Source organism: Syngnathoides biaculeatus, chromosome 16, assembly GCF_019802595.1.
Source record: "Syngnathoides biaculeatus isolate LvHL_M chromosome 16, ASM1980259v1, whole genome shotgun sequence".
In the NCBI taxonomy this organism is placed as follows: Eukaryota; Metazoa; Chordata; class Actinopteri; order Syngnathiformes; family Syngnathidae; genus Syngnathoides; species Syngnathoides biaculeatus.
Genome location: NC_084655.1, coordinates 6,738,404 through 6,765,283, shown reverse-complemented (window position 1 = coordinate 6,765,283; position 26,880 = coordinate 6,738,404). Strand labels below are relative to the sequence as shown.

At 41.5% G+C, this 26,880-nt stretch overlaps 2 protein-coding genes and 1 long non-coding RNA gene across 6 annotated transcripts in view; 1 reads left to right on the top strand and 2 right to left on the bottom strand.

The window, feature by feature from the left end:
- The window catches only part of ppfia3 (PTPRF interacting protein alpha 3), a 62,818-nt gene extending 45,300 nt beyond the window's left edge, over positions 1 to 17,518 (bottom strand). The window contains exons 1-12 of the mRNA XM_061846034.1: positions 17,338 to 17,518; positions 14,552 to 15,068; positions 9,891 to 9,992; positions 8,539 to 8,778; positions 8,405 to 8,458; positions 5,736 to 5,864; positions 5,509 to 5,601; positions 4,601 to 4,653; positions 4,426 to 4,519; positions 4,229 to 4,363; positions 1,016 to 1,099; positions 725 to 856 (exon numbers count right to left, since the gene is read on the bottom strand). Coding sequence (XP_061702018.1) covers positions 725 to 856; positions 1,016 to 1,099; positions 4,229 to 4,363; positions 4,426 to 4,519; positions 4,601 to 4,653; positions 5,509 to 5,601; positions 5,736 to 5,864; positions 8,405 to 8,458; positions 8,539 to 8,778; positions 9,891 to 9,992; positions 14,552 to 14,887 — 1,452 coding nt within the window. The 5' untranslated portion in view covers positions 14,888 to 15,068; positions 17,338 to 17,518. The remainder of the gene's footprint in view (positions 1 to 724; positions 857 to 1,015; positions 1,100 to 4,228; positions 4,364 to 4,425; positions 4,520 to 4,600; positions 4,654 to 5,508; positions 5,602 to 5,735; positions 5,865 to 8,404; positions 8,459 to 8,538; positions 8,779 to 9,890; positions 9,993 to 14,551; positions 15,069 to 17,337) is intronic.
- LOC133514382 (uncharacterized) lies at positions 8,624 to 14,231 on the top strand. 2 transcript variants are annotated; one of them, XR_009798795.1, is made up of 3 exons: positions 8,624 to 8,763; positions 9,368 to 9,473; positions 9,945 to 14,231. It is a non-coding gene; the product is annotated as an uncharacterized LOC133514382 (long non-coding RNA). The 2 variants fall into 2 exon arrangements; XR_009798794.1 differs by having other exon boundaries at positions 9,948 to 14,230.
- Positions 17,519 to 20,442: 2,924 nt separating the features above from the next.
- nucb1 (nucleobindin 1) overlaps positions 20,443 to 26,880 on the bottom strand; it is a 33,058-nt gene continuing 26,620 nt past the window's right edge. For 2 of the 3 annotated variants that reach the window (XM_061846471.1, XM_061846473.1), the window contains exon 12: positions 20,443 to 22,229. In XM_061846471.1, the coding sequence (XP_061702455.1) occupies positions 22,135 to 22,229 (95 nt within the window). In that variant the 3' untranslated portion in view covers positions 20,443 to 22,134. The remainder of the gene's footprint in view (positions 22,230 to 26,880) is intronic. The other variant, XM_061846472.1, reaches the window with a different exon arrangement.

Below are 26,880 nucleotides of genomic sequence, written 5' to 3'. Positions count from 1 at the left end.
ATTGTGGCATTTAACCAAATCAAATAATTTTGGTGATCCTGATTGACTTGAAACAGGAGTGGTTTAGTCTGATTTGACTTCAGACGGTCAGACAAAAAAATTAAATGTGTGTTTATGTTCAGTGTATGTAAACTTCTTGCTTCAACTGCATGTGCTAACTCTCATTTACCATGAGTTGGATTGTGTAATTCTGAACACATTCACGTCTTCACTTATACAAAGGTGCGCACACTTGTGCAACTAAATCATCTTGGTTGTTGATGTTCACGAACCCTGGCAAGATGATTTTTAATAAAAGCTCTACACACTAAATGTTATATTGAGGGTGTAAAAACTTTTGAAATGTTATTCGACTCCCGCATATCATTTGTTTACCCAAGTGACGATTCTGTCTTTACTCTTACATCATAAATGAGTGATGGCATTTAATTCAAGAAGTGTATTTTGGTTCTGAATTTTAACCATCATGGCGCGGCAGAAACATATAACCCTTTATCGGATGGGAACCGGGCTCAACAATGAATAGAAAAGTCTGTCAATAATTGATGGCCATTATAATTTAAAAAACACAACTTTAAATAAAAATAGTGAAGAGGTGATTCTGCTAATGTCAAATTGTCTGCTGTGGTTCACTGTGTATCATTGTTTTGTTACGCTAGACAATGAAGCTGATGATGATGATGATGATGATGATGATGATGACAGGCATGTAGCAATGTTTCACCTTCTCCTCCAGGGCAGCCATCCTCTCCTTGAGGTGGAGCTGTAGCCTCTCGTTGGACTCTGAAAGCAGCTTGTCCACGGTATCCGAGAGACGCTTGTTGTGTTCATCGTTCATCCTCTCACGCTGCCTGGCCTTCAGGGGACGGAAAAGGAGGAGAAAATTGTGTAAGACATATCGGGGAGGGGGGGGGGGCATTCATAACAAGATTTGTGTTTGGCATGAGATTGCCATCTTTTGCTTAAGAAAATAAGAGCAGCTTTGTGGGGCAGAGACAAGTAAAGGGTGACTCACCCTCTGGAGCTCCTGGTTCTTCTCCTCGAGTTGCGCCTCCATCTGGCGGAGTCGCTCCTCAAAGTTGCCGTGGCGCTCTTCAGCCTGGAGAGGATAAGGAAGAGTAGGAGGAAGAAGTGAATGAGAGGGGAAGAAGAGGAGAGGAAGAGGGGGAGAACAGGTGATGGGGGAGAAGGTGCAGGGAGGAAGAGACAGAACAGGAGGAAGGAGGGTGAAAAAGAAGGAAGGTGTGAGGAGGAGGAAGAGGAATAGTAGGAGGAAAAGGAGAAAGAGGAAGAGGAGAAAGAAGGGGCAATGGAGGAAGAAAATATAAAGAGAGGATGAGGAGGAAGTAAAGAATAAACAGAGGAAGGAAGGGTGGAAGAGGAGAAGGATGAAAATGAGGAAGAGAAGTTAGAGAGGGATGTGGGAGAAGAAGAAAAGCATCAGCACCCTCTCATGCATCCATCTTGCCAGGACATGTCTGAGATTAATTGTGCGCGTTTAAATGTTTGGCACCGCAGCTATTTCTTTTTGGCAACGCTTAAAGAGGGGGAAGAAAAAGGTTTCGGGAAATGCTGGAGCTTTTGCGTGACGTCTCCACTGGCACCATTTGCTGTAAATAACCTGCTCACTCTAGGCCTTGTATGAAAACACATGTAAACTACGTGCACCTTGAAGAACCAACATGTAAGGCTTCTGCCAATACTATGTGCACAATATTTTAAGAATATCTTATAATGATGAAAAAGGTAAGTATGAAGAATTTTTACAATGATTTCAGCATGATGGAAGCGATCTTAATTAATGCAAACCACCAGAATCTACATTATGTACCTTCCATGCATTTTCCTATGCTTATCCGAGGTCCGGACGTGGGAACTGTTTAAGTGAGGAAACCCAGACCTCCCTCTCCACAACCATTTCGTTTGCTTCTTTTGGGGGTATCCCGAGGCGTACCCTGGCCAACCGAGAGACATAGTTTAGGGTCCCTGGGGCCTACTCCCGGTCGGACGTGGCTGGAACACCACACCGGGGAGGCATCCTAACCAGATGCCTAAACCCACTATATCTGTCAGCGGGTCTAATCTGAGCCCCTCCCGGATGGCCAAGCCTGGCCATTTGTATCTGTGATTTTCACATACAGTGTTCCCTCATTTTCGCAGCAGTTACATTCCCTACATCACCTGTGAATAATGCAAATCGGCTAATAATGGATGCAGTATTAATATACCTCTGTATGATATGTACCATATTTTTGCAACCAAAAGACACACTAGAAAGTCTTAAAATTTCTCCAAAATGGACAGCCTACCTGATGAACACAATTGTTGTGCAACTTGTCCAATGAAGTAATCTTGAACACACTGGTTAAACAGTTATCATGGTTGCCAGCACATGTTTTAGCACATGTGTAAGATACCATATGATGGTGCTCACAAGCGTTTACGTACAATTGCATTTCACATTTGTTAGCAGAAAAAGCTTACATTGCCGCACACACTGCCTGCGTATGCAGGTCACTACTGACGATGTTGTCTACGGTCACGGTGTCACATCGAAACTAAAATTATCACACCACAGCAAACAGAATAGTATACCTAGGCAAATAATAAAACAAACAAATGAATGAGTCATGAAATAATTGACACAAAACATGCATTTTTAAACGCTATTTATATGTTCACAGCATGCTTTGCAGGTGTAATGACCTCCATGGTGCCGTAAAGCATGCTGGGACCATGGAAATAGTGGCATTACAGACACGGTCCAATGAATATAGCTGTGATTTTGGTATGATTTGAGCAATTCTGTACCAATCTTTAGCGGGTTAGATTTAATTGGTCAACGGGCCGTATGTGACCCTTGGGCCATATTTTGCCCACCCGTGGTCTAGAACAGGGGTTGGCACTAAAAAAATGACAAATCTGGCTGGAGCTGCAAAAAATTAAAAGCCTTATTTAAGCCTTATGCTATAGGGGATACATGCTGCAAGTGTCTGTATTAGCCTGCTATCCAAATGAGATAATGAGCATTCATGATTAGATATTGATTTTTACTGCAGCGCATCCTGAAGAAAATGACACACCAGTTGACAACTCTGTCTCTGTTGTCAACTGGTGTTTTAACTTCAACTTCTACGATTAGCGTTTTAAGTTTCATTGCATTGAGTGTGGAAGAAAGGGCCAAAATCCCTGCCAGTGTGTGGAAACCTGGTGAGAAAACTACAGGAACTTCAGTAATTGCAAACAAAGGCTATTGTACCATATGCAGTGGTACCTCAACTTACAAATGTCCCTAGTAACGAAAAATTCAGGTTACGAAACGCCTCCTCAGAAAAATATTGTCTCTAGTTACGAAGGAAATTCTGGATACGAAAGGAAAACATAGGCCATGGATTCCCCAAATTCCATCAAAGATAAACATCCTGTATCTTGGTTTGTGTGGCGCGATAGCGCTGCTCTCCCATTGGCTATCGCCGTAGCATCTTTCTGGCATCCCATTGGCTGGAAGGGACGTCAATCTTTACCCGTGATGCTTTTCGTTTGCCTTGGACACTCGACTTACCAAATCACGCTAGCGCTGTCACACACTGTCATGAGCTTACGCACATTGGAAATATTTGCATGTCTATTTATCTTTCTTCAGAAACTTTCGAGGAATTAAGTTGCGTACATGCGTACGTCCATACTTATGTTTTCTCGTCTGTCAAGGTTTGCCTCCTCCTCCATCCCCCACAATGCCTTTTGCTTGTCACTCACCCTTTGCTTTGCATAGTCGCCCAACGCCAAAATTAAAGGACCATACATTTTTAATTATTGTTTACATTATCAGAATCAGGTTTATTGGCTAAATGTGTAGAAGCCTATGTAATTTGAAAGATTATTTTTGGCAGCCGTGGTGGTGGTGGGATAAGGGGGGGGGTCACCAGAGACGAACAAAGCCCGGCTAGAGGGCACATCCCTTTGGTGAACACCCGTATAAAAAAAATAATAATAATTAAATCACTTTTATACAACTGACAAAATGGACATAGACCACTCTTGTTTTCAGTGGACCAGATATTAGTTTTTTTTTTTTTTGTCAAATGTTTTGAAGCCATTTTGGACAATGACAATTTGACATTGTGAAACTTAACAAAAAGAAAACATTATCTTATTGTTTCATTCTGCAACAATTCTGTTTTGTATGATTGAAAAAAAAAATCTATTTTTGTTGTAATTCTAGTTGTACCTTGTTGAGGGCGGCCACCCTCTGCGCCAGCTGTGCTTCAATCTCGGGCAAAGTTTCAGCCCTCTGCAGCGTTTGCTGCAGCTTCTGCTTGGCGTCGTCCAGGCGCTCCTGAAGCTGACGGTTCTTCTCCTCACTCTGCCCACAGATGGTAGCATGTATCCGTGCATGCTAGCAGGAAAGTAGTTTGCGTTTTTTACCTGTCTGTGAAGAGACTCTTTACTAGCCAGCTCATTCTCCAGTTTGTCTTTGATGTCATGGAGAGACGTCGCCTCACGCTGGGCGCTCAGGTACCTGCAGGCAGAAGGATGAAGACGAGGATGAGGAGGGACAAGAAGAGGAAGTTTCTAAAGAATAAAAATAGACGTTCTGCACCTCCGCTCCAGTGTGGTGATTCTTTCCTCCATGTCTTCTCTCTGACATAGAGCCTGAGAGTTTAGACGATAGGGTTTCAAATTACAATCTACAGATAAATGTATGCATTTAGCTTTCAGGTTAGGGTTTCAAATGAAGAGTTCGAGCCAGATTAAGATTTTAAAAGATGGTTTGGGATTCAAATTAAGGTTTCATAACCGAGTTAGGAGTTTTATATAACATTACAACTCAGTCAGAACAGGTAGAGTTTGGAATCAGGGTTACAAGGCAGGATAAAAGTTTCAAAGGGTAGTGTTTCAAAAATGGGGTTTTCAAACAAGTAGGGTTTCAAAATCCTTTTCCAAGCCTAAATGAAACTTTGAAGGCAGGGTTAGGGTTTGAAATGAGGGTTAGGGGCTTCAAATTAGGGCATCAAAATAAGAAGACTGGGTGTTTTAAACAAAGGTTGGGTTTAATTTAACATTTTAAGGCAGTGTAAGGGGTTCAAATTAGCGTTTTCAGACCTAGTTGTGGTTTAAAATTCATGTTAATGTTTAAAGACGGAGTTGGGGTTTTAAAGTAGTCTTTCAAGCCTGGGTTACTGTTCTAAACAAGGGTTATTGTTTCAAATTAGGTTTAGGATTTTAAACAGGGATTAGGATTTAAAATCAGGGTTTTCATTAAAAAAAAAAAAAAGGGAATTCCAATTTTATTTTTAAACCTCTGGTAATGTTTCAAGATAGGCCTGGGGTTCCAACACAAGGGTTAATTAAGGTTTCAAGCCATGGTATGCTTTTGAGACAAGTTAGGGCTTCAAAGTAGTGTTTCAAGACAGGTTTAGTGTTTGAAAAAAGTGGTCAGTTCATCTTAACACAGTATATATTAATTCTACAGTAAATGTGATGCATTTTTGTTGTGGGTAAAGTTACCTCCTTGACATCTCGTTGTAGTTTGTGATTGGCTTCCTCGGATCGTGTCAGTTCTCTCCTGGCTGACGTCAGTTGCTCCTCGATCTCACCAACCTGACAAGTGACAGAAACATGACATCAACATTGTGTGCAACCTCTACTACCTACGAGAGAAAATCGGAGCTGGATTACAATGCATGTGGTATCATGTATATATTAGTTGGACCACAGCGTAGTGTGTGCGCTACCTGTCTGCACATGAGCGCCAACCTCTCCTTGAGCTGTCCCAACTCAGATCGCTGTCGTTCAATCTCGCCTTCGCGCTGCCGGTCCACTTCGCCGTCATCTAATATGGACGACGGCCCGTTGGGAAGCCGCTAGTACCATGGGAAATATTTGAAATATTATTGACAGACAGGTAAGGGTATGCTCCCTATTAAGGTATCTTTAAAACAAAAGACTGAGTTCACTCGACTGACTACACATTAGGTACACATGCTAATCTTACCCTATACAAAAATAAACCCTTAGTTCATCCATGCTTAGGGTTTAAAAATACGGTTTCAAGACAGGGTTACATTCTTTAACGAGTCATGAGTTTTAGAAACAAGCCAGAGTTTGGGTCTGAAATTGGGGTTTTACCCCTAAAATGCATTTCTCAATAGACAATAGAGTTTCAAGTTTTCTATTAGGAATGGATTTCGAGACAAGGTTAGGGTAATAAACTACTCTTACGTTTTCAAGGAAAGCTTTCAAGCCTGTGTTGGGATGGCACATTCCGGTTTCAAGTTTTAAACAGGAATTGTCATTTCAAACAATGCTTAAAAAATTTGGGCTTCAAACCTAGGTCTGGTTTGGACCTAGGCTTGGGGTTTCAAGTTATGATTTTGGTGAAAGGGTTTCAAACTTGGGATAGGGTTTTAAGACAGGCTTGAGGTTTCACGCCTGGGTTAGGGGTCAAATTTAGATTTTAAACAAAAATGAAAGTTTTAAATTAGATTAAGATTTTTTTTTCTGCCTGAGAAAGAGCTTTAAAGGATACAATTTAAATATTAGGGGTATGTTCATAGAATATAATCAATATGATCGACTTGGTCCATACAATTTCCTTTTGAAAATCTATTTTTTTTCAAATATGAGATGAACTATTAGCAGTTGTTATCCATCAAAAAGCTCGTAACTGTTTCTAAAAAAATAATAATATTTCTCAGACTTATGCCAAAATCTCTTTACTGTTAAGTGTCCCAATTGTAGTTTTATTATTTGCAATATGTTTTCCATTCATATCAGATTATTCTCCAATTGTTTAATGTGAGTTTTCCATGAAAACTAACACAAATGCATCTTTGTGTCTTCAAGTTTCTTTTTTTTTTTAATTCTTTTACAAACGGCTACCACAACCCTTGTGAAGATAAGTGGCTTGGACAAAGAAAAATAGACCAAAGGAAAATTCCTGTTTGGATATTTTATGATGCCTGACGAATTATTCCAAATGTATGCCTTGATGTCTGTGTCAGTGTATCAACTTAACAGGTGCAGCTGTTAGATTTTGAGAACTGTTTGTCTTGATTTGACTCCAAGCACCAGGAAAAGCAATCTGAACCATAAGCAGTTGATTTACCAAGACTAAAGTTTAAACAGTCACTCTATATCTTGACTTGTGAGTTAAGAATACAAAGTAGAGGGTTATTTTTGGTATTATATGTTTTAAACCCATTTTATGGGTCAAAATTGTAGACTACATTCAAGCTGATGAGTGCAGTCTTGTCTGGTCCTCAGTCCTCTTTGACACGCTCCTGGGGTATTTAACCCCTGACTTCTGCGACCAGTTCTCTCTTTTGTTTTTCTCTCTTCATTCCCTGGCTGACTAATCTTGACAGCCATGGATTGGCCTCAGCCGCCCCTCCCCTCTGCCCTTTCCGAGTTCGGGAACATAGCTCAGTAGCCGTGGGGATGGAGATCCAGCTCCCTAGCCTCCATGAATCGCTGCTCTAAGCCTCCAGAACAGTTGCTGCTGACTGACAAGATCCAATCCCAGCCAAATGTGGGTTTTCTGAATTTGCGGATCCCAGACCCAGGGTGAGGAGGAAGATGCTCATTTTCTCCAACAAGGCAAAAATATTTTGTCTTCTACAACTTTTGTTTTGTTGTAACTTTTCTGCATCCTTTTTCTCATTCAACCAAACCTGCCTCCCTGCTTCCTGAAGTGACTTGAGACAGACCCCCACCACGAACCAGCTAATAATACATTCCTGAGTAACAGAACAGTGTTTACCAGACTGTACAATATTACTGCCTAATAATTTCAAGGAAATAACTAGCCACTCTCTCTCTCGCACTCTCTCTCTCTTTCTCTTCTAATCTATCTCTAGCTATCTCTACTTGAGTCCAAGACGCTATGTTATCTTTCCCTTTTCATATACTTAGAATTATTCTTTTTACCATTATTAGTTGTTTTATTTCTTTAGTGAGACCTCTTTGTCTGTCTCTTTCTTCTGTCTCTTTCTCTAAATTCCACTCTTGGTTTTGTGTGTGTTTCGAGTTTTAACTAAACCTCTGCGTCCGTGCCTGTTACATAAAATGTAGCAACCTTCAGATAATGAGTCTGATTAAAAGGTTTCTTGTCACTTTCTCTAAATTTTATACATATAAAAAGTGCCTTTTGATTTTAATTTTTGTAATATATCAGATTAACCTGGAAGTGCACGAACACAAGCGTTTACCTCCCTACATATCTTTTTCAAAATTTTTACATTATACCCACGAATGTTGCTACAATATTAACTGGCAAATGCCTAGTTTTGCTCCAAACACCTCTGAATATTCTTGTGGGCTTTTTGTTGACACCAACATCATTCTATACACTGTTCATTACTTTTCCTGTTCCCTGCTTTTTTGCATGCACAAGTGAACCAACCTCTTTGTCGAGTCCCTGCTGCCGCCGTTTGATTTGGTCGCGTAGAGAGACCACCTACAACAAGAACAACATGAAAAGTACACGTGGCGAATGTGCGTAGGCGATTCCAGGAGATACGACATCGCCAGACTGACTTCCTGCGAGGACGACTGCAGCTCTTCCTCCAGTGCCCCCACTCGTTCCAGGGCCACGCGCAGCCGCTCACGGACTTTCTCGTCCAGCGCCTTGTGGTGCTCGAACAGGGACTTGAGGGCCTTAAGGACCTCCACCTCGCTGGAGACCCCCGCGGGAGACTGTGCCTGACGCTTCACCACCGTCATCCTCAGGCTACGCTCATGACGCGACACCAAACATTCCAGGTGCTCCAGCAGCAGCTATGAGAACCGCACATCGCATTCATTGTATACATTGTCCAAATCTTCTGATTTCAGCCTTTCTATAGTAAATTTTTATTGATTTCCCTTGTCCTCCATAAAAGCAGACAGATATTGTTTGTGTTCAATCAAAGTAAGACATTTGCAAATGCTTTTATTATTATTATTATTGACTGCTTTTATTTTGGAAAACAATTATTAACATTTTAGCCTATTTTGCAGACATTGTGGACCAAACCAGTAACTGATTATTACCAGTTTGTGATTCTTAAACTAAAAAATAATTTACAGAATAATCAATACTTAAAATAATAAATCGTTGCAGCCCTAAATTGTACCAAATAATTATAACGCAAAAGGTTTTCTCTGTGCAAAAGTATTGTAACAGTGGCACCTCCGTGTCCTGCATGTTGAATATGGGGGCATTGACGTGGCAGCCCTGTGAAAATGGTTATACCAATTTCCTATTGTACATAGAACAGAGAGAGAGAGCAGCATTACTGTGGTGTTAACTCTGAGAAATATTAAAAAAAATCTTTGGAGTCTGGAACATGCTATTTTTGGTACAGTAACAGTTCTTTGGCAACAGATTTAGAACTACAAAGGACACAAATTCCTCGCAGCTCATGAAAGCGACACGCCGGTGATTAGAACTGCACGTCAACAATGTCACCATGACCAAGTCCAGCAGGATGGTAAGTTTGAATAAAATGTGAAACCCAACATTTTTTAGTTTTTCAAATATTTTCTTAGAATAACTATGTATTGTGCTGGTGTTTTAGGCCACCCAAAAACTAATAAACAATTATTTTGTACTGTACAGTAGTACAGTTGCATATCGCCTCAAACAATGCTTCAATGTAACAAACAATTGGCTAGATTACAAATGAGAGAACAGTAAGTTTTTTGGGCAGAAAAGTAATGCCATACTGAACAGTTGAATGTGTGCCTTGAAAAATTTACAGAAGGTCAAATAAAGTTAAACTGAAAAGGTTACAGTACATTTTAGGTTGATCTTAAAATTATCCTCCAAAACCCAATGCCCCTAACTTTTAGGAAGCAGCATATGGGAGCATTTAACATATTCAATATAGGATGAGAGGTGCACTGACTCGTGTGTTGTTGCGCTCTGCCTTGAGCTCTGCGATCTCCTCCTCTCGTTCCAGCAGCTGCTCCCGGCACAGGTTCAGCTCTTTGGTCAGCACCGCAAACTCCTGCAGGATACCACCAGAGGCCGATATTCAGAATTCTGTGGTTTATTTATTTATTTATTTACAATTGGAGGCCTGATTCAAAACAGTATGCTAATTTGCCCAAAACTAAAGGTTACAATGACTAAGAGCAGCATTGGATTGAACAGTAACATTAGTCAAACCTGGGTTCAGTTCCTTTTATTTGTATTTGAACTAGTGGAGGACTTGTCTGAATACATACATACAATATATTAACACTCTTTTAGGGCCTAAATCAGCTCCTCGTGATGCTGGCCACCTTGGCTAAAATCGTCTAAATCCTCAACTCTACAGCTGTAATGTAATCAGAATCAGAATCTGTTTTGTTGGCCAAGTAAGTAAACAACACACAAGGAATTTGTCTCGAATAGTTTGAGCCGCCCTAGTACGACATACACGTCGTGTACAAAAAGCAGTAGACAGACAGTCCACTGAACAAACCCAAAGCAGAAAATTATCAGCATGTTACAGTGGAATTGTACTGTGAGTTAGCCGGTCAAGGATTTATTTATTTGCGAGTGGGAAGAAGCTGTTGGAATCCCTGCTCGTTTTGATTAATTCCATACATCAATTTTCTATACCGCTTATGCACACTAGGGTCGAGAGTATGCTGTAGCGTATCTTAGGTGACTCTGGACAACAGGCAGTTTAAACCCTGAATTGGTCGCCACCAAATCTCAGGAAACATAGACAAAACCACTCACACATACGTAGATTTACAGCTATGGACAATTCAGAGCAGGGGTGCTCAATGTGTCATTCACGATTTACCATGCAGTTTTGGTCGATCGCGTGACAGCGTGCCAAAAACAAACAAAAAAAAGACATCAGCCTATCATCCATCTTGTCACTTAATTCAGGTGTGGCAGATACATGATACATCAATCGCACGCACACAAAAGCGCGTTCTAGCAAGCTGGCTTCCTATTTATGGTCTTTCTTTCATCTTTTCCATGGCAGTACCGACGATGCGTGCGATGTGTGTGTGTGTGTGTTGTGTGTGTGTGTATGTGTGCGTGCCTGCATGTGTTCCACATTAAGAAGAAGCACCCGGAGGTGACGGGAAAGGGGCCAGCGCCTTGACTGACTGACAGTAGCCTAGTTTAATTGCCGTCAAACTGTTCAATTACGTGTAATTGCCTTTGGTGTGACTGCCCAGTAACTATGACAACGTGTCAACAAAAGAACACAAGCGACACGTCACTCACACGCGCAGCACTCGGATTGACTTGGCGTGACGTTAACACTCACATGACATTTTCACAGGTAGGTAGAGAAATGGAGTAACAGCTGTTAGAAACCTAACACGTTGGTTGATACCTGACAAGTTCAATAAGAAATTGATGCTTGAAATGGTTTGAAAAAAAACATAAATATTAACATCAAGGTAATAAAATCACATCACTTTGTCTAAGTAAAAGAGGTCATCCAGACTAACATGCTAGCTTTGTCCAAAAGAAGCGGTTTGAGAAGTGTGAGTTGCAGCCAAGTGGATAAATGTGTACCAATTGTAGCCATTAAATCGCACTTGTGACACGAAAAAAAAAAAAAAAAATCCTGTCCATGCATAAGAGGAATCCTGGTCACCCAGGTTGATAAGATATCTAGTTGTCCAAAAAAAAAAAGAAGGAATCCAAGTTACAGTGGAGGGGATGAACACATGCCAATTGAAGTCATGAAATCGCACTTGCAATTTCAAAATATCCATCCATTCTCAAAACATTGCTTAACCTAGTTAGCGTCATGGGGAGCTGGAGCCTTTCCCAGCTGACTTTGGGTAAAAATGTGAACTAAATGAACTGGTCACCATTAAGTCACAGGACACATACTGTGCAGACGCAGACAGCCATTTGCCATCATGATCACACCATTACTGCGTGAGAACTGAATCCATGCTGTCTGCACTAAAGTCAGGCAGGTGTACCAGTGATGTGAATAAAAATAAAATAAAATAGCTTTTTAAAAAATAATCAGACATCACCCAGGAATGTTGGTCGCCCAAGCTAATAACTTAGCTATTAGTCCCAAAAAAGAGGTGGGTCAGAAAAAATGGAAAAAAATAACATCCACAGACAAACTGGCTAGCAGTCCACTAAAAAAGGCGCGTCTGAAATGAGAAAGAACTGCAATGGAGCACATGAAAACATGCCGACTCCAGTCATGAAATCCCTCATGCAAAGAACAAAAATAATTTTAAAACAAAAAAAGATGCACAAAAATTTGCTCAAGAGTACATCGAGTCACCCAAGCTAACGAGCTTGTTGGTTGTCTAAAAAAAAAAACAGATGGGCAGAAACCACAGTTGTAGTAAAGTAGATGCAAGTATAACTCAAGTCTTGAAATCCCGCCTTTTAAACACATTTTTAGGGAAACAAAAATCTAGGGGAAAAAAAGAGAGGATGCTGGTTTAACAGATTACAAATTGTGGGCCCAAAAGGATGCTGGGAGAATTTTTGGGCTGACTTCAAACACACTGCTGTGAAGAGCCTCCTGCTTTCCACATTCTTCTCTCCACTTCCTGCGGCCTCCATTTTGTAAATGTACTGTACTGCACGTGACGCTCCATCCACCACCTTGTTGAACAGCCACAAGATGATCGTTATAAGCGCACTGTGGTTTTTGTTTTTCATTTATCTAGCTCTCTCTGCTACCGCTGTCTCTCGGCAACGCCAGACATTCTCTTATTAGGCTCGCCGCATCCTGAAGCGATGTGGCCCAACTCGACTGTACAATTGTGGGAAAATAGAGCCAGCGACTAACACCCGCACTCCAGGAGATTGACCAATGCACGTATACTAACTCGCTGCAACAGAAATAGTACCATTATGAATAAAACTTCAGTCGTGCATTCATTTACAAGTCTCACTAAGTTGATTTTTTTTCAGGCTTTCTGCTGTGAGTTAAAATTTTAGTTTAGGAGGGAGGTTCATATGCAAGTGAGGAAGGAAAAATAATTGAGCAATTAAGATAAAGTGACGGACTCAAACGTGGGCCAGGAGAGCCACAGTCATGATACACTTTTAATAGTATGTTGAAGCAATATCCATCCATCCATTTTCTTAGCTGCTTATCCTCACAAGGGTCGCAGGAGTGCTGGAGCCTATCCCAGCTGTCAACAAGCAGGAGCCGGGTTACACCCTGAACTGATTGCCAGCCAATTGCACGGGTGTTGGAGCAATATTTTACTGTTAATCACCTGTCTAGGGGAAGAGCTAAATTTAGCCTGGGTTGTTAGCAGAGTCTTCATCGCATGTGTATGTTTTGTCCTGCTGAGTAATTATTAAAAAGTAAAATAAAATCATCTGAGATTTGTTTTGCAGATTAATATCAAGTGAGTAAATAATTAAGTAATAAGAGTAATTATTGGCCAAATCATGGATAGTTTCAGGAGTATAAAAAATGATGTGCCACATTCACAGTACAATTCTGTGAAAATGAATACCACCTGGAGAAATATTTTAGGATGAATATAATAACATGTCAAACAAAAGCTTCACTTCAGAAAAGGTAGATTTTTTTTTCCCCATGCAATTTCACAACTTGTATTTTTATGTATACATTTACAAAGAATGCAAAACTCAATAAATACAAATACAGTCGATGGATCACAGGCTTCATTTATTAGCGTCTGTTCCACTACTCTTGCTCACTTGAAATGTGGGTGGCTTCAAACAAAAACATGCTCTGTCCTGACTTGTTGAACACATCTCAATATAAATAGCATGAAATAAAAGATGTAATTCTGAACTTGTGTCTCATGTATATCTTTTGATCTGAAATCCAAATGTGTTCAGTACACAACAAAAAACTAAGGAATTGACCTTGCCGTTCCAATACTTTTGGAGGAGACTGAATAAATGACTGCAGCTTACTGAACAGTTGTGAGTGTCTTTATGTATAACTATGCATATAATCCATCCATTTTCTTAGCCGCTTATCCTCACAAGGGTCACGGGAGTGCTGGAGCCTATCCCAGCCGTCAACGGGCAGGAGGAGGGGTACACCCTGAACTGGTTGCCACGCAACCGCAAGGCACATGAAGACACACAACCATTTTCACCCAAAATCACACCTAGGGGAAATTTAGAGTCTCCAATGAATGCATGTTTTTGGGATGTGGGAGGAAACCGGAGTGGCCGGAGAAAACCCACACAGGGACGGAGAGAACATACAAACTCCACACAGATGGTTCTGGGATTGAACCCTGGACCTCAAAACTGTCAGGCCAACGCTTTACAGCTGCTTCACCGTCCCACCTCCAAATATAATAATAATAATATAAATCATATACTGTATGCACTCAATGAATGCATGAAGTCGATGGAAAAATATGTTGAAATTTCATTCTTCGATTACAGGTTTTGATTAACAGATTGAATATTGTAGACTAAAGTGCTATTTTTTTTTAAGTGGCTGGAACAGATAAATGGGGCGTTTTTTTGTAGTTGGGTTTTTTTTTTGTGGAGAGGTTCTGAGTTATGAGCGTGATCCCAGAACTAGTTCAACCTGTAAGTCAAGGTGCCTGTGTGCTTTGGTCCTACCTGCGGCAGTGCAATGGACAGCTGCCTCTGTAGCGACTCCTTCTCGTGTCCCAGCTCTCGCAGTCGCAGGTGGGCCGTTCCCAGGCTGTCTTGAGTCTCCCTCAAACTCTCAAGCAGCCTCTCTCGCTCAGTCAACATGTTGACCATCAGCGACTCCAAGTTACCCGTGCTGCCCCCTTCGTCTGCACCCCCACCACTGCTGCGGGGGTCCCGGCTACTGTAGCCTCCCACCCCACCTCCGATACCTCCGCCGTGGCTGCCGCCGGGTCCCGCCGGAGAGGAGGAGCCGCCGCCTCGCCCGTCCTCTGAGATGGTGGGCATTACCTCACACATCATCTTGAGGCTGGTCGAGGGTTTGGTCAGGTGGGAGAGGAAAGGGTAAGATAGTCCAGGAAGGGTGAGGGGGAAGGTTGGGAGGAGGAGGGGGAGGGGGCAGATCTCGGGGAGACCTCGGGAAAGACCTCGGGAAAGACCTCGAACCCCCGGCCTAGGTTCTTCAGGAATACCACGGAGGAACCTGCAAGGACAAGAACATCACTCACATGCTCAGACTCTATATAGTGTTCCCACATAGTCTTACAGGAGAAAGTTTTATATGTCATAACATGAACAGAAATTAGAAGGACGACTATCGACTAGAAAAATACCAAAAAGGTTATTTTTCTAGAAAAAAATTCTGAATGTTACGAGAAAGCTGTGTAAAAAAAAAAAATTGGAGGATTTCATACAAAAATGTTTTCGTCAGCATTGGAATTAAAAAATATTAATACTATTAATAATATAACTTTAAGAATTTATTCAGAATGTTGAAAGCAAAGGTTTGAATATTTCCCCCCCAAAAGTTGTATTTTTTGGAGAACAATTGTAACGTTGTGCGAAAACAATAGTTAAAAATGATTCTGAGTGAAAAAAGTTTGAAAAGATTTTTAACAACAATGTAATATTTTGAGAAAATTTGTAATGTTACAAGACACAAAATACAGTGTTGATAATCTTGAGAGGAAATATTCTAAATACTCGGAAAAAATTGTGATGATTTTTTCCAGAAATTTCATAGAGTAAACTTGAAAGTCCCAACATGCAAAGTTGTTGTGGTCTCTGCAAATCCTCCAGTACAGACTACAAATGGGCGTTTTACAGTACATGGCAAAATATACCCATTTAAAGAGTTTATTTTCTCACAAAAATGTAACGCTGTTAGAAATGTCGTAGTAATGCGAGTCCATTTTTAATACTTTTGAGAAAAGTGATCATGTTGTGATTTTTATAAAATTATTTTTCTAAGGAAAATTACATAATTTTGTGAAGACAGTCTTAATTTATGAAGGAAAAAAAATCTTTTTTTTTCAAGGCAGAAAGTATTTTTTGTGGCACATATTTTTGTCCCGTAACTCAGGAGGGTTTGGTACTGCGTTCTACCCCCCGAAAGCAAAAATTCCCATGTAATTGATGCTTATAATTGCCCATAAATGCTACAAGATAATAGCACAGCACTACTTTTGGCTAAATGAGCCACTTAACTAACTTTAACATACAGAAGTTCTTTGGCACCAAGATACCACCAGATGATGCCAAACTGGTGGCAAAGCACTATTTTTGCTTGGATCAGCCTACTAGACAAATTTGGTCTTTCCCAATTAAAGTATGTCAGACTACTGCCAAAAAAACTCGGTCAGACAGCGGCAACACTACACGACATGTATTCACTAGGCTTTATTTTAGTCACTGTCAGAGGGGTGGAACCAGATAACGATTCACAATACACAATCGTAATGGTTGACGTGGATGTGTGCTGTCGGAGCGTAGTCATTATTACAGTACGTACCAAAAATTCAAATACTGTATGCTAAACTTTTTGCTTTAAGTGTCATAAGGCTATCGTAGAGGCAAATAGGTGATTGTGGATTATATCACATTACAAGAGGTTTTGCCATTCGTGACAAAATATATTGGACCCAATCTAGGAAATCACCCGCGATAGCTCATAGAGGTAATATCAGGGTTACAATCCTGTCTTCTGATCTGGGCATAATTGAGGTGCTTTACCACACCTTGACATAGTTCCTCACTACTAAGATGCCAGAAGAATAGATCCATGTAATATGTTTATGAGCCCTGACGAGCAAAACTGCAAATAGCTGAGTTTTCAGAAAAACAACGGATGATATGACCCCCCCCCCTCAAAAAAAAAAAAAAATTGCGAATAGATGAATTTGTGAGTGCTGAACGGTGGTTACGCTTGGGTTCAGTGTCCACATATTGGGAGTAATTTGGGGAGGCGCAATTCCCTTCTATTTAGTGTAGAATAAATACATTTAAAAAGTCTTATCACGATAAGTAAGATGAGAACGAGAAATGGAGGAACGAGGGATGTAAGATGGGGGGCCGCGTACGTTGTCATTAAAAACAAAACCAAAAAAAGTCTCATATGCTGGGGTTGAACGCCCAAAAGAAGATGACATTTTGTGAGAAAATAGGGCTGTTACGGTGTTCTTGTTGCCAGGGAGGAGGGGAGGGGGGGGGCGGACGGGCGGCTCGTCGGACGCTCCCAGACGTCGCGTAACGGTGGGAGGTGTCAATCATCCTCTCGTCAAGACGAGGCCTAATTAAGACGTGGCTGACATGTCAAAATGGTGGAAAATGCTTGTTCGGGCGGAATATACCGATGTCTGTTTCCGCCCATGAAAACAGCTGGACGGTCGAACGGCCGCCGCCGATGAGGATGAGGGTGATGAGGATGATTTCCGGGGCCCGCTGGAGGCGCCGCGGCGGCTTCTCGTTCTTACCCGTGTCATGGTCCACCAAGGACGGGAGAAAAGGAGCGCCGAGGCCCTCCCGCTTCAGTATCGGTTGGCAGTGAAGTAACAGCCGCTTGTCCAGGGCTCTGGTCCGGTTCGGTTACTTGGCACCCACCTCTACATCCACAGCCACATCTCCTCCCTCCGAGATGGGAGCGACGGTACACGGGAGGAGTGTCAAATTAGACGTTGTACACGTCAGCTAAATCCGGGAAATGAGATGTCACAATAAGAGTCGCCATACGGGGTGATATAAAAGGCTTTTGTTGTCAAATATGATTTAATGACAAATAATATTTTTTACATCATAATTTTAATTATTTCAATATCATTTTCTGAAGTCATCCAGGATCTGACGAGCGACCGCAAATACCAAAATGCCATTGTATTAGAACTATTACAGTGCAGTACTTTGGAATTTTACACTTTCACTTTGGATTATTTACTTCAAACTATTCAAACCACACAAAAATAAAGCTTAATTACAGATTTATAAAATTATAACTGTCATTGGTGTGCGAGGAACAAGAAATGTTAATTGTTATATTTCTCTTGATTTCATTTGAGCTTTAGAATACATGGACACCTTGTATGTGACTTATCTTAAATAAGTGCCGTGTGCCACATTAAAGATATCCAACTCTGTTCATAAATCGAGGTATCCAATTTCTGCACTGCTTATTATAACATTTGGCTTGCATTCTTAAATTGTTTTCTTTCTATTAGTTACATAGCAAAATATGACATATTTTACAATGAATCATTTTCAAATGCTCTAAAAATCAAATGATTATCATCATCATCGTTGACGCTCCCTAAAATTACTAACGTTAAACTCACCGTGACACTCTTATTCTGAAACCCGATCGCATCGCTTTCCGCCCATGTGCTTGGCGTTTCTGTGCACCTGACCACTTCCTGTCACGTCCCTCCCTGTGTCTCCATCACCTGGAAAATTATGACGTCACGAACAAGCCAATGTTGCCTTTCATTGTTTTTAACAGGTTCACTCACAAAAGGAGTCACATACACTTAAGACATCAACAAATCTTCACACATTTATTTATTTTTAATTATTTGTATTTGTCCTGTACAGTACATGTATTTCAAACTCACTTAACACTAAAAGACTATATTACTCAATAACCTGTTTCGGCCAATCATAGCCGAGCCGAGGCGGGTTTTGTCTCCATGAGGTTGAGTAGGTGACGTTACTCGATCTTGAGAGAAAAAAAATACACGTTTCCAACAAGTTCAATTGGAATGGATTATGTTAAATAAATAATGAAAGGATTATTTTCTATACTTTTATTACTATTTAATCAAATTGTCACAGCAGCAAAATGGTAAAAACCAAATAATGTTGTACAACAAAAAATGGACAAACGGCAGCACTGAGGGAATTAAAAGAAATGTTAATGTAAAAATGTGAAGTTAAAATAATATATATAGCTTAGTTATGCTTATTGACAGTGATATTTTAATACGCTATGAAATGGAGGACATATCTGCTGAACTATTTTGCAAAACGTCGACATAATAGTTTTAATGCATATTGAAAAGAAATAGACAAAAATGAAATGCGAATGGGTACACTATAGTCACATTCTAGTCTCCTGGAGAAAAATACACATTTTAAAATGGTCAAATGTTTTTTTTTTTTTAATATAGTAGCTGCGTGAGTTTGGTGTATCTGTAATTAATATATTAAGTTTGATACTTGCCTTCCATCCTACCATGATGACAGTGGAATTCCATTTAAATAAATAATCTGTGGACCCTCACCTCTTAGATCCTGGTGGCATCTTTGTTTGATAGACAGAAAGAAAATAAAATGGCCGAGGGGCTAGGAAGTTGAAGGGTCCAACGGAAGCCAGGAATCCAGGGAAGCAATGTCTTGAGTGCTTCACATAGGTGATGCGTGGAAGTCCACCAACTCCTGTCAACTCCTATTCTTACCCAGGATGACTGAACAGTAAATGGTGATGACAATCACTTAAGGGTATGCCACCCTTTTCCGACTGATGGCCACAGTCTGATTTGGAGGTGCTGATTCTCATCCAAGCCGCTTCACACTCTGTTCCGAACCGCTCAAGTGACCATCGGAGATCACAAGTTGTCGAAGGCAACAGAACCACGTCATTAGAAAAAAGCAGAGATGTAATACTAAGGCCACCAAACAGGACCCCCTCAACTCCTCAGGCACACAGAGAGATTCTGTCCATAAAAGCTATGAACAGAATCGGTGACTAAGGGCAGCCTTGGCAGAATCAAACTCTCACCGGAAATGGGTCTGGCTTACTGCCAGCAATGTGGACCAAATTCTGACACCGGTTGTACAGGGACCGAACAGCCCGTATCAGGAGGCTCGGTACCCCGTACTCCCGAAGAACCCCCCCACAAGAGTACCCAAGGGACACGGTCAAACGTCTTCTCAAAGTCCACAAAACACATGTAGACTGATTGGGCGAACTCCCATGCACCCTCAAGGACCGTGCTGAGGGTGTAGAGGTGGTACACTGTTTCACGATCAGGACGAAAACCACATTACTCCTCCTGAATCTGGGATTCGGCGGACAGACTCTCGTCTCCAGCACACTGAATAAACCTTACAAGGGTGGCTGAGGCGTGTGATCCCCTGTAGTTAGAACACACCCTCCAGTCCCCCTTCTAAAAGTGGGCGACCACCACCCCAGTCTGACAAATCCAGAGACACTGTCCCTGATGCCCATGCAATGTTGCATAGGCGTGTAAACCAGGAAAGCCACACAAGATCCAGAGCCTTTAAGAACTCTGGGCGACTCTCATTTGTCTCTGGGACGTTGCCACAGAGGAGCTTTTTAACCACCTCAGTGACCTTGTCCCCAGAGATAGAAGACCACGCCTCAGAGAACCCAAACTCTGCTTCCTCATGGGAAGGCGTGTCAGTGGAATTGAGGAGGTCTTCAAACTATATTCCCCTCCGACTCCAACCGTCCGAGACGTCAGACTGTGGACCAGAATTTCCACAAAGCCGTGTGGAAAATGGATCCAATTCAAAATTAATGCCCAATTGGGGTTTCAAAAACACTTCAATCAATCCAAATAATCCAGTGCATTTTGGACATAAATAATTTATTTAAAATGACAGGAACAAAATGTAACATCTTTAATCTCACAACAGCAAAAGAACAAAATATTCAGTCAATTTTTTGTATTAGGGGTTGCACAAATTTATACTTTCAGTCAACAAAGTTATTGAGTCAATGTCAACTAATCGCTGATGACATTTTTTTCAGTTCTATATTATAAAAAAATCTATATTAAATTACGGTGAAAAGCTCATCAATTGAATTTACTTAGAACATACAGTGAGAAAAATAAGCATTTGAACACCCTGTGATTTTGTAAGTTCTATCACTTTGAAATCATGGAGGGGTCTGGAATTTACATCTTAGGTGCGTGTCCACTGTGAGACAATCTCCAAAAAATATATATATATATATCTGTAAATCCCAATGTCAGATTTTTTTTTAACAATTTACTGTATTTGTATGTTACTGCTGGAAAAATATTTGAACCCCTTATCCTGGCTGTGTGCTTCGGGTCATTGTCATGTTGGAAGGCCCAGTCATGATCCATCTTCAATCCTCTAACAGAGGGAAGGAGGTTGTACCCCACAATGTTGCAATACATGGCCCTGGTCATCCTGTCTCCATGTGCAAAAAAACATCCAACCCTATAATTCGTAGTAGGAATGGTATTCCTCATTCTTCCTCCTCCAAACAATGGAGAGTAGAATTAAGACCAGAAAATTCTATTTTGGTCTTATCTGACCATATAACTTTTTCTTATGACTCCTCTGGATCATCCAAATGGTCGTGGGCAAATTTAAGGCGGGCCTGGACGTGTCTTGATTTAAGCAGGGGAACATTCCACGCCATGCATGATTTTAAACCATATCTTAATGAATTAACCGCAGGAACCTTGGAAACAGTGGTGCCAGATCGCTTCAGGTCACTGACCAGGTCCCCCAATGTAGTTCTGAGGTGATTCCTCACTTAAGAATCACTGATATGCCGAGAGGTGAGACCTTGCTCAGAGCCCCACTCCGAGGGAATCTGAGTTATGTTTAGAAATAGATAGATAAATAGAAAAACTACAATTAGTTTATTTACCCTTCAGAAAACTAAACCAGAGTTGGGACTAGATGCTACAAACTTTACACAATTATCTATCTAGCTATCCAGTTACAATATCAGCATCTTACATCATTCTTGGGTGGGATACGAAAAGGGAAAACTCAACTAAAACCCAGTAAACTCACACCCATCTGTCATAATACTGATTTCAAGAATAACAGAAGACCTCTTCATTTTAGCACAAGAACAAGGTGGAACTGATGACCCACATCAATTACTGTATTCAACAATAATGTATTATGAGAAAAAACATTAAAATAATTTCAAATGAGGGGGAAACTTGCTTCAGATAATAAATTCCAAACAACAATGGAAGGAAGAATCCCAATACTTCAGCGTGACATTCAATAACTTGGAGTTTGGCAAAAATAAAATGAAAATACATGCTTCTCCCACACACTAGCACAAACACCTTTGCCTCCTCACGCCAAAAAAAGTGATTAGCGACTAGTCGACATCATGCTCTAAAAATATGGTGAAGTAATAGTTAACTATTCTGTACAACCCCTAATGTCTCAGTGCACGTCATAAGACTGTGTGTGTGTGTGTGTGTTTGCGCGTGTGTGTTTGCGTGTGTGTTTGTGTGTGCATGTGTACGTGTTTTTCAAGTGTGTAAAGGCAGGTTTTGTGGTGGTTCGGCGGGCAAATTATTCCGCACTTGGGCATCTTCAGGGTTTTCCATGACGGCAACTTTTCCTGCTAAGAGGCAAAAGGAAACTTAATCAGCAACTTAAAAAGAACATTAAAACAAAGCAAACACTTTCTTTCACCATGGTAAATGTATGTAAATAGAAATAATCTTCACCGGGCGAAACTGTTGCCATCACACAGCCTTTATCAATGGTATAAAATCCTTTCACACACATCCAAGTCGGCTCGTAGACGACTTTGAAATTTTATGAATCGGGGAATTTAAATTATTCCTTTGGGTGGCACGGTGGCGCAGCTATAGACCCTTGGCCTAACAGTTCTGAGGACCGGAGTTCAAATCCCAGCCTCACCTGTGTGGAGTCTGCATGTTCTCCTCATGCGTGGGTTTTCCTCAGGCACTGTTTTCATCTCACATCCCCAAAACAGGCATTATTGGAGACTGTAAATTGCCCCGAGGTGTGATTGTGAGTGTGACTGTTTGTCTGTGCCCTGCAATTGGCTGGCAAGCAGTTCAGGGTGTCCCCTGCCTCCTGCCCGATGACAGCTAGGATTGGCTCCAGCACACCCACGAGCCTGGTGAGGATAAGCGGCTCAGAAAACGGATGGATGTTCTAAAATAATGCCTCTTATTGATGCATTTTTTTTAATTTTTTTTGATTATTGTAGTATTAAATACTGTGGGTACTGCGGCAGAGGGTAAGACCCCCTGCAAACGTATCCCAACGTGAACGCAAGATGTCGTCGTGTCCCTGGGCAAGATACTTTCACCTGTATTTCTTATGGATAAATATGGTTGGATGTTTGGTGGTGGTCAGAGAAATCGTAGGCACAGAATGGCAGTCACGCTTCTGTAAGACTGCACCAGTGAAGTTGTGACTACACAAGTACTTACAATCACCAGGTGTTCCTGAGAAGTGACTGAATAATGTAAGATCTACAACTTCATGACAAGCAGGACACAGCAGGTGAGGCTGGGGGACACCACTTCATCCACGTGCACTATCCAGACCGGGGCAATTTTATTTTTATATTGGAAGATATTATTTCACGTAATTTCTTTCATCTACCAATTTTTGGTTTTACTCATTTACAGTGGTACCGCTACTTACAAACATCTCCAGTAACGAATTAGGTTACAAAAGGCCTCCTCTGAAAAATATTCTCTAGTTATAAAGGAAAATTCAGGACACAAAATTGAAGAATTGGCACAAGACTCGCAGCCCCTATATTCCACCGAACGTAAACCTCCTGGTTAGAAAAGGTCGCAATAAAGTCGCTCTCCCATTGGCTATACCGTAACATCTTCCTGGCATCCATTGGCAAAGAGGGACGTCAATCTTTACCCATGATCCTTTACCTTTCCCTTGTACCAATGACGTAGAATAAAAAATAGACCATGCACAACCCCCTTTCACGTGGTAATTCCGCTTCAACTTTTGGTCAGGGAAAAACATTACTTTGGGTCCAATTTCACTGTAGTGTTGACATCCTTGCAAATGTACATTGTGAAACCTAATAATATAAAATTTAACTGGAATACATTAGGTTTAGCTTTTTTGGTGTCAAATATGGTTAATTCATGGTGGGCTGTTGCCTGTCAAACCGTGCAGGTGGTTGCAATGAAGTAACTTTTCACCGGTGAGTGTGTCTCACTTTAAGCTTCATTAGGGTGTAGGCTTGAACTTGAAGCCGAGGTAACATTACTTATCCTGAAATTTAGGAATGACTATTTTTTTTTTATTAGCCCCAGCTTAATTTTTAGCAACTAGTGACAGTTATTGGCTAGAGCTAATTGATTGATGTGTGCAACATTGCTAGCGAAATGGTATCTTGAGAACTTTTCATATTACTCCAGAATACCATCAGATAAGCATCTTTGGTAACAGGGTTCATACTCAGTCGGACCCAAAAAATTTAAGGGCTTTTAGGGCCATTCTTAGGGCCTGACACGAAAAATTTAGGGCTGACACGGAAAAAATTTAGGGCCGACACGAAAAATTTAGGGCCATCATGGGAAATCAAGAGTAAAATGCAGCCCTATGGGGGCACAAACCAGTGCAATCTGTAGGCCGGTCCCAAGCCCGGATAAATGCAGAGGGTTGCGTCAGGAAGGGCATCCGGCGTAAAAACTGTGCCAAACAAATATGAGCGTTCATCTAAAGAATCCCATACCGGATCGGTCGTGGCCCGGGTTAACAACGCCCGCCCCCGGCACTGCTAACCTGCAGGGCGTCGGTGGAAATTCAGCTACTGTGGGTCGAAGACAAAGAAGAGGAGGAAACCGGATCCAGCGTCAGAAGAAAAAGAGGAATGCACAGAGCCTACAACTGAGTGTAGGGACTTTGAATGTTGGGACTATGACAGGAAAAGCACAGGAGTTGGTTGACATGATGATTAGGAGAAAGGTTGATATTCTGTGCATCCAAGAGAGCAGGTGGAAAGGTAGTAAGGCTAGAAGTTTGGGAGCAGGGTTTAAATTATTCTACCACGGAGTAGATGGGAAGAGAAATGGAGTAGGGGTTATTTTAAAGGAAGAGCTGGCTAAGAATGTCTTGGAGGTAAAAAGAGTATCAGATCGAGTGATGAGACTAAAATTTGAAATTGAGGGTGTTATGTATAATGTGGTTAGCGGCTATGCACCACAGGTAGGATGTGACCTAGAGTTGAAAAAGAAATTCTGGAAGGAACTAGATGAAGTAGTTCTGAGCATCCCAGACAGGGAGAGAGTTGTGATTGGTGCAGATTGTAATGGACATATTGGTAAAGGAAACAGGGGCGATGAAGAAGTGATGGGTAAGTACGGCATCCAGGAAAGGAACTTTGAGGGACAGATGGTGGTGGACTTTGCAAAAAGGATGGAGATGGCTGTAGTGAACACTTATTTCCAGAAGAGGGAGGAACATATAGTGACCTACAAGAGCGGAGGTAGAACCACGCAGGTAGATTATATTTTGTGCAGACGATGTAATCTGAAGGAGGTTACTGACTGTAAAGTAGTGGTAGGGGAGAGTGTAGCTCGACAGCATAGGATGGTAGTATGTAGGATGATTCTGGTGGTGGGTAGGAAGATTAAGAAGACAAAGGTAGAGCAGAGAACCATGTGGTGGAAGCTGAGAAAGGAAGAATATTGTGCGACCTTCCGGAAAGAGGTGAGACAGGCTCTCGATGGACAACCGAAGCTCCCGGAAGACTGGACGACGACAGCCAAGGTGATCAGAGAGACAGGCAGGAGAGTACTTGGTGTGTCATCTGGTAGGAAACGGGAGAAGGAGACTTGGTGGTGGAACCCCAAAATACAGGGAGTCATACAAGGAAAGAGATTAGCGAAGAAGAAGTGGGAGACTGAGAGGACTGAGGAGAGGCGAAAGGAGTACATCGAGATGCGACGTAGGGCAAAGGTAGAGGTGGCAAAGGCTAAACAAGAGGCATATGAAGACATGTACACCAGGTTGGACACGAAAGAAGGAGAAAAGGATCTCTACAGGTTGGCCAGACAGAGGGATAGAGATGGGAAGGATGTGCAGAAGGTTAGGGTGATTAAGGATAGAGATGGAAATGTGTTGACTGGTGCCGGTAGTGTGCTAAATAGATGGAAAGAATACTTTGAGAAGTTGATGAATGAAGAAAATGAGAGAGAAGGAAGAGTTGAAGAGGCAAGAGTGAAGGACCAGGAAGTGGAAATGATTACTAAGGGGGAAGTCAGAAAGGCACTACAAAGGATGAAAACTGGAAAGGCAGTTGGTCCTGATGACATACCGGTAGAGGTATGGAAGCAATTTGGAGAGATGGCTGTGGAGTTTTTGACCAACTTATTCAACAGAATACTAGCGGGCGAAAAGATGCCTGAAGAATGGAGGAAAAGTGTTCTAGTTCCCATTTTTAAGAACAAAGGGGATGTTCAGAGCTGTGGGAACTATAGCTGTGGAGTTTTTGACCAACTTATTCAACAGAATACTAGCGGGCGAAAAGATGCCTGAAGAATGGAGGAAAAGTGTTCTAGTTCCCATTTTTAAGAACAAAGGGGATGTTCAGAGCTGTGGGAACTATAGAGGAATAAAGTTGATGAGCCACACAATGAAGTTATGGGAAAGAGTAGTGGAGGCTAGACTCAGGACAGAAGTAAGTATCTGCGAGCAACAGTATGGTTTCATGCCTAGAAAGAGTACCACAGATGCATTATTTGCCTTGAGGATGCTCGTGGAAAAGTACAGAGAAGGTCAGAAGGAGCTACATTGTGTCTTTGTGGATCTAGAGAAAGCCTATGACAGAGTACCAAGAGAGGAACTGTGGTACTGCATGCGTAAGTCTGGTGTGGCAGAGAAGTATGTTAAAATAGTACAGGACATGTATGATGGCAGCAGAACAATGGTGAGGTGTGCCTTAGGTGTGACAGAGGAATTTAAGGTGGAGGTGGGACTGCATCAGGGATCAGCTCTGAGCCCCTTCCTGTTTGCAGTGGTAATGGATAGGCTGACAGATGAGGTTAGACTGGAATCCCCTTGGACCATGATGTTCGCAGATGATATTGTCATATGCAGTGAAAGCAGGGAGCACACAGAGGAACAATTGGAAAGATGGAGACATGCACTGGAAAGGAGAGGAATGAAGATTAGCCGAAGTAAAACAGAATATATGTGCGTGAATGAGAAAAGTGGAGGGGGAAGAGTGAGGCTACAGGGAGAAGAGATAGCGAGGGTGG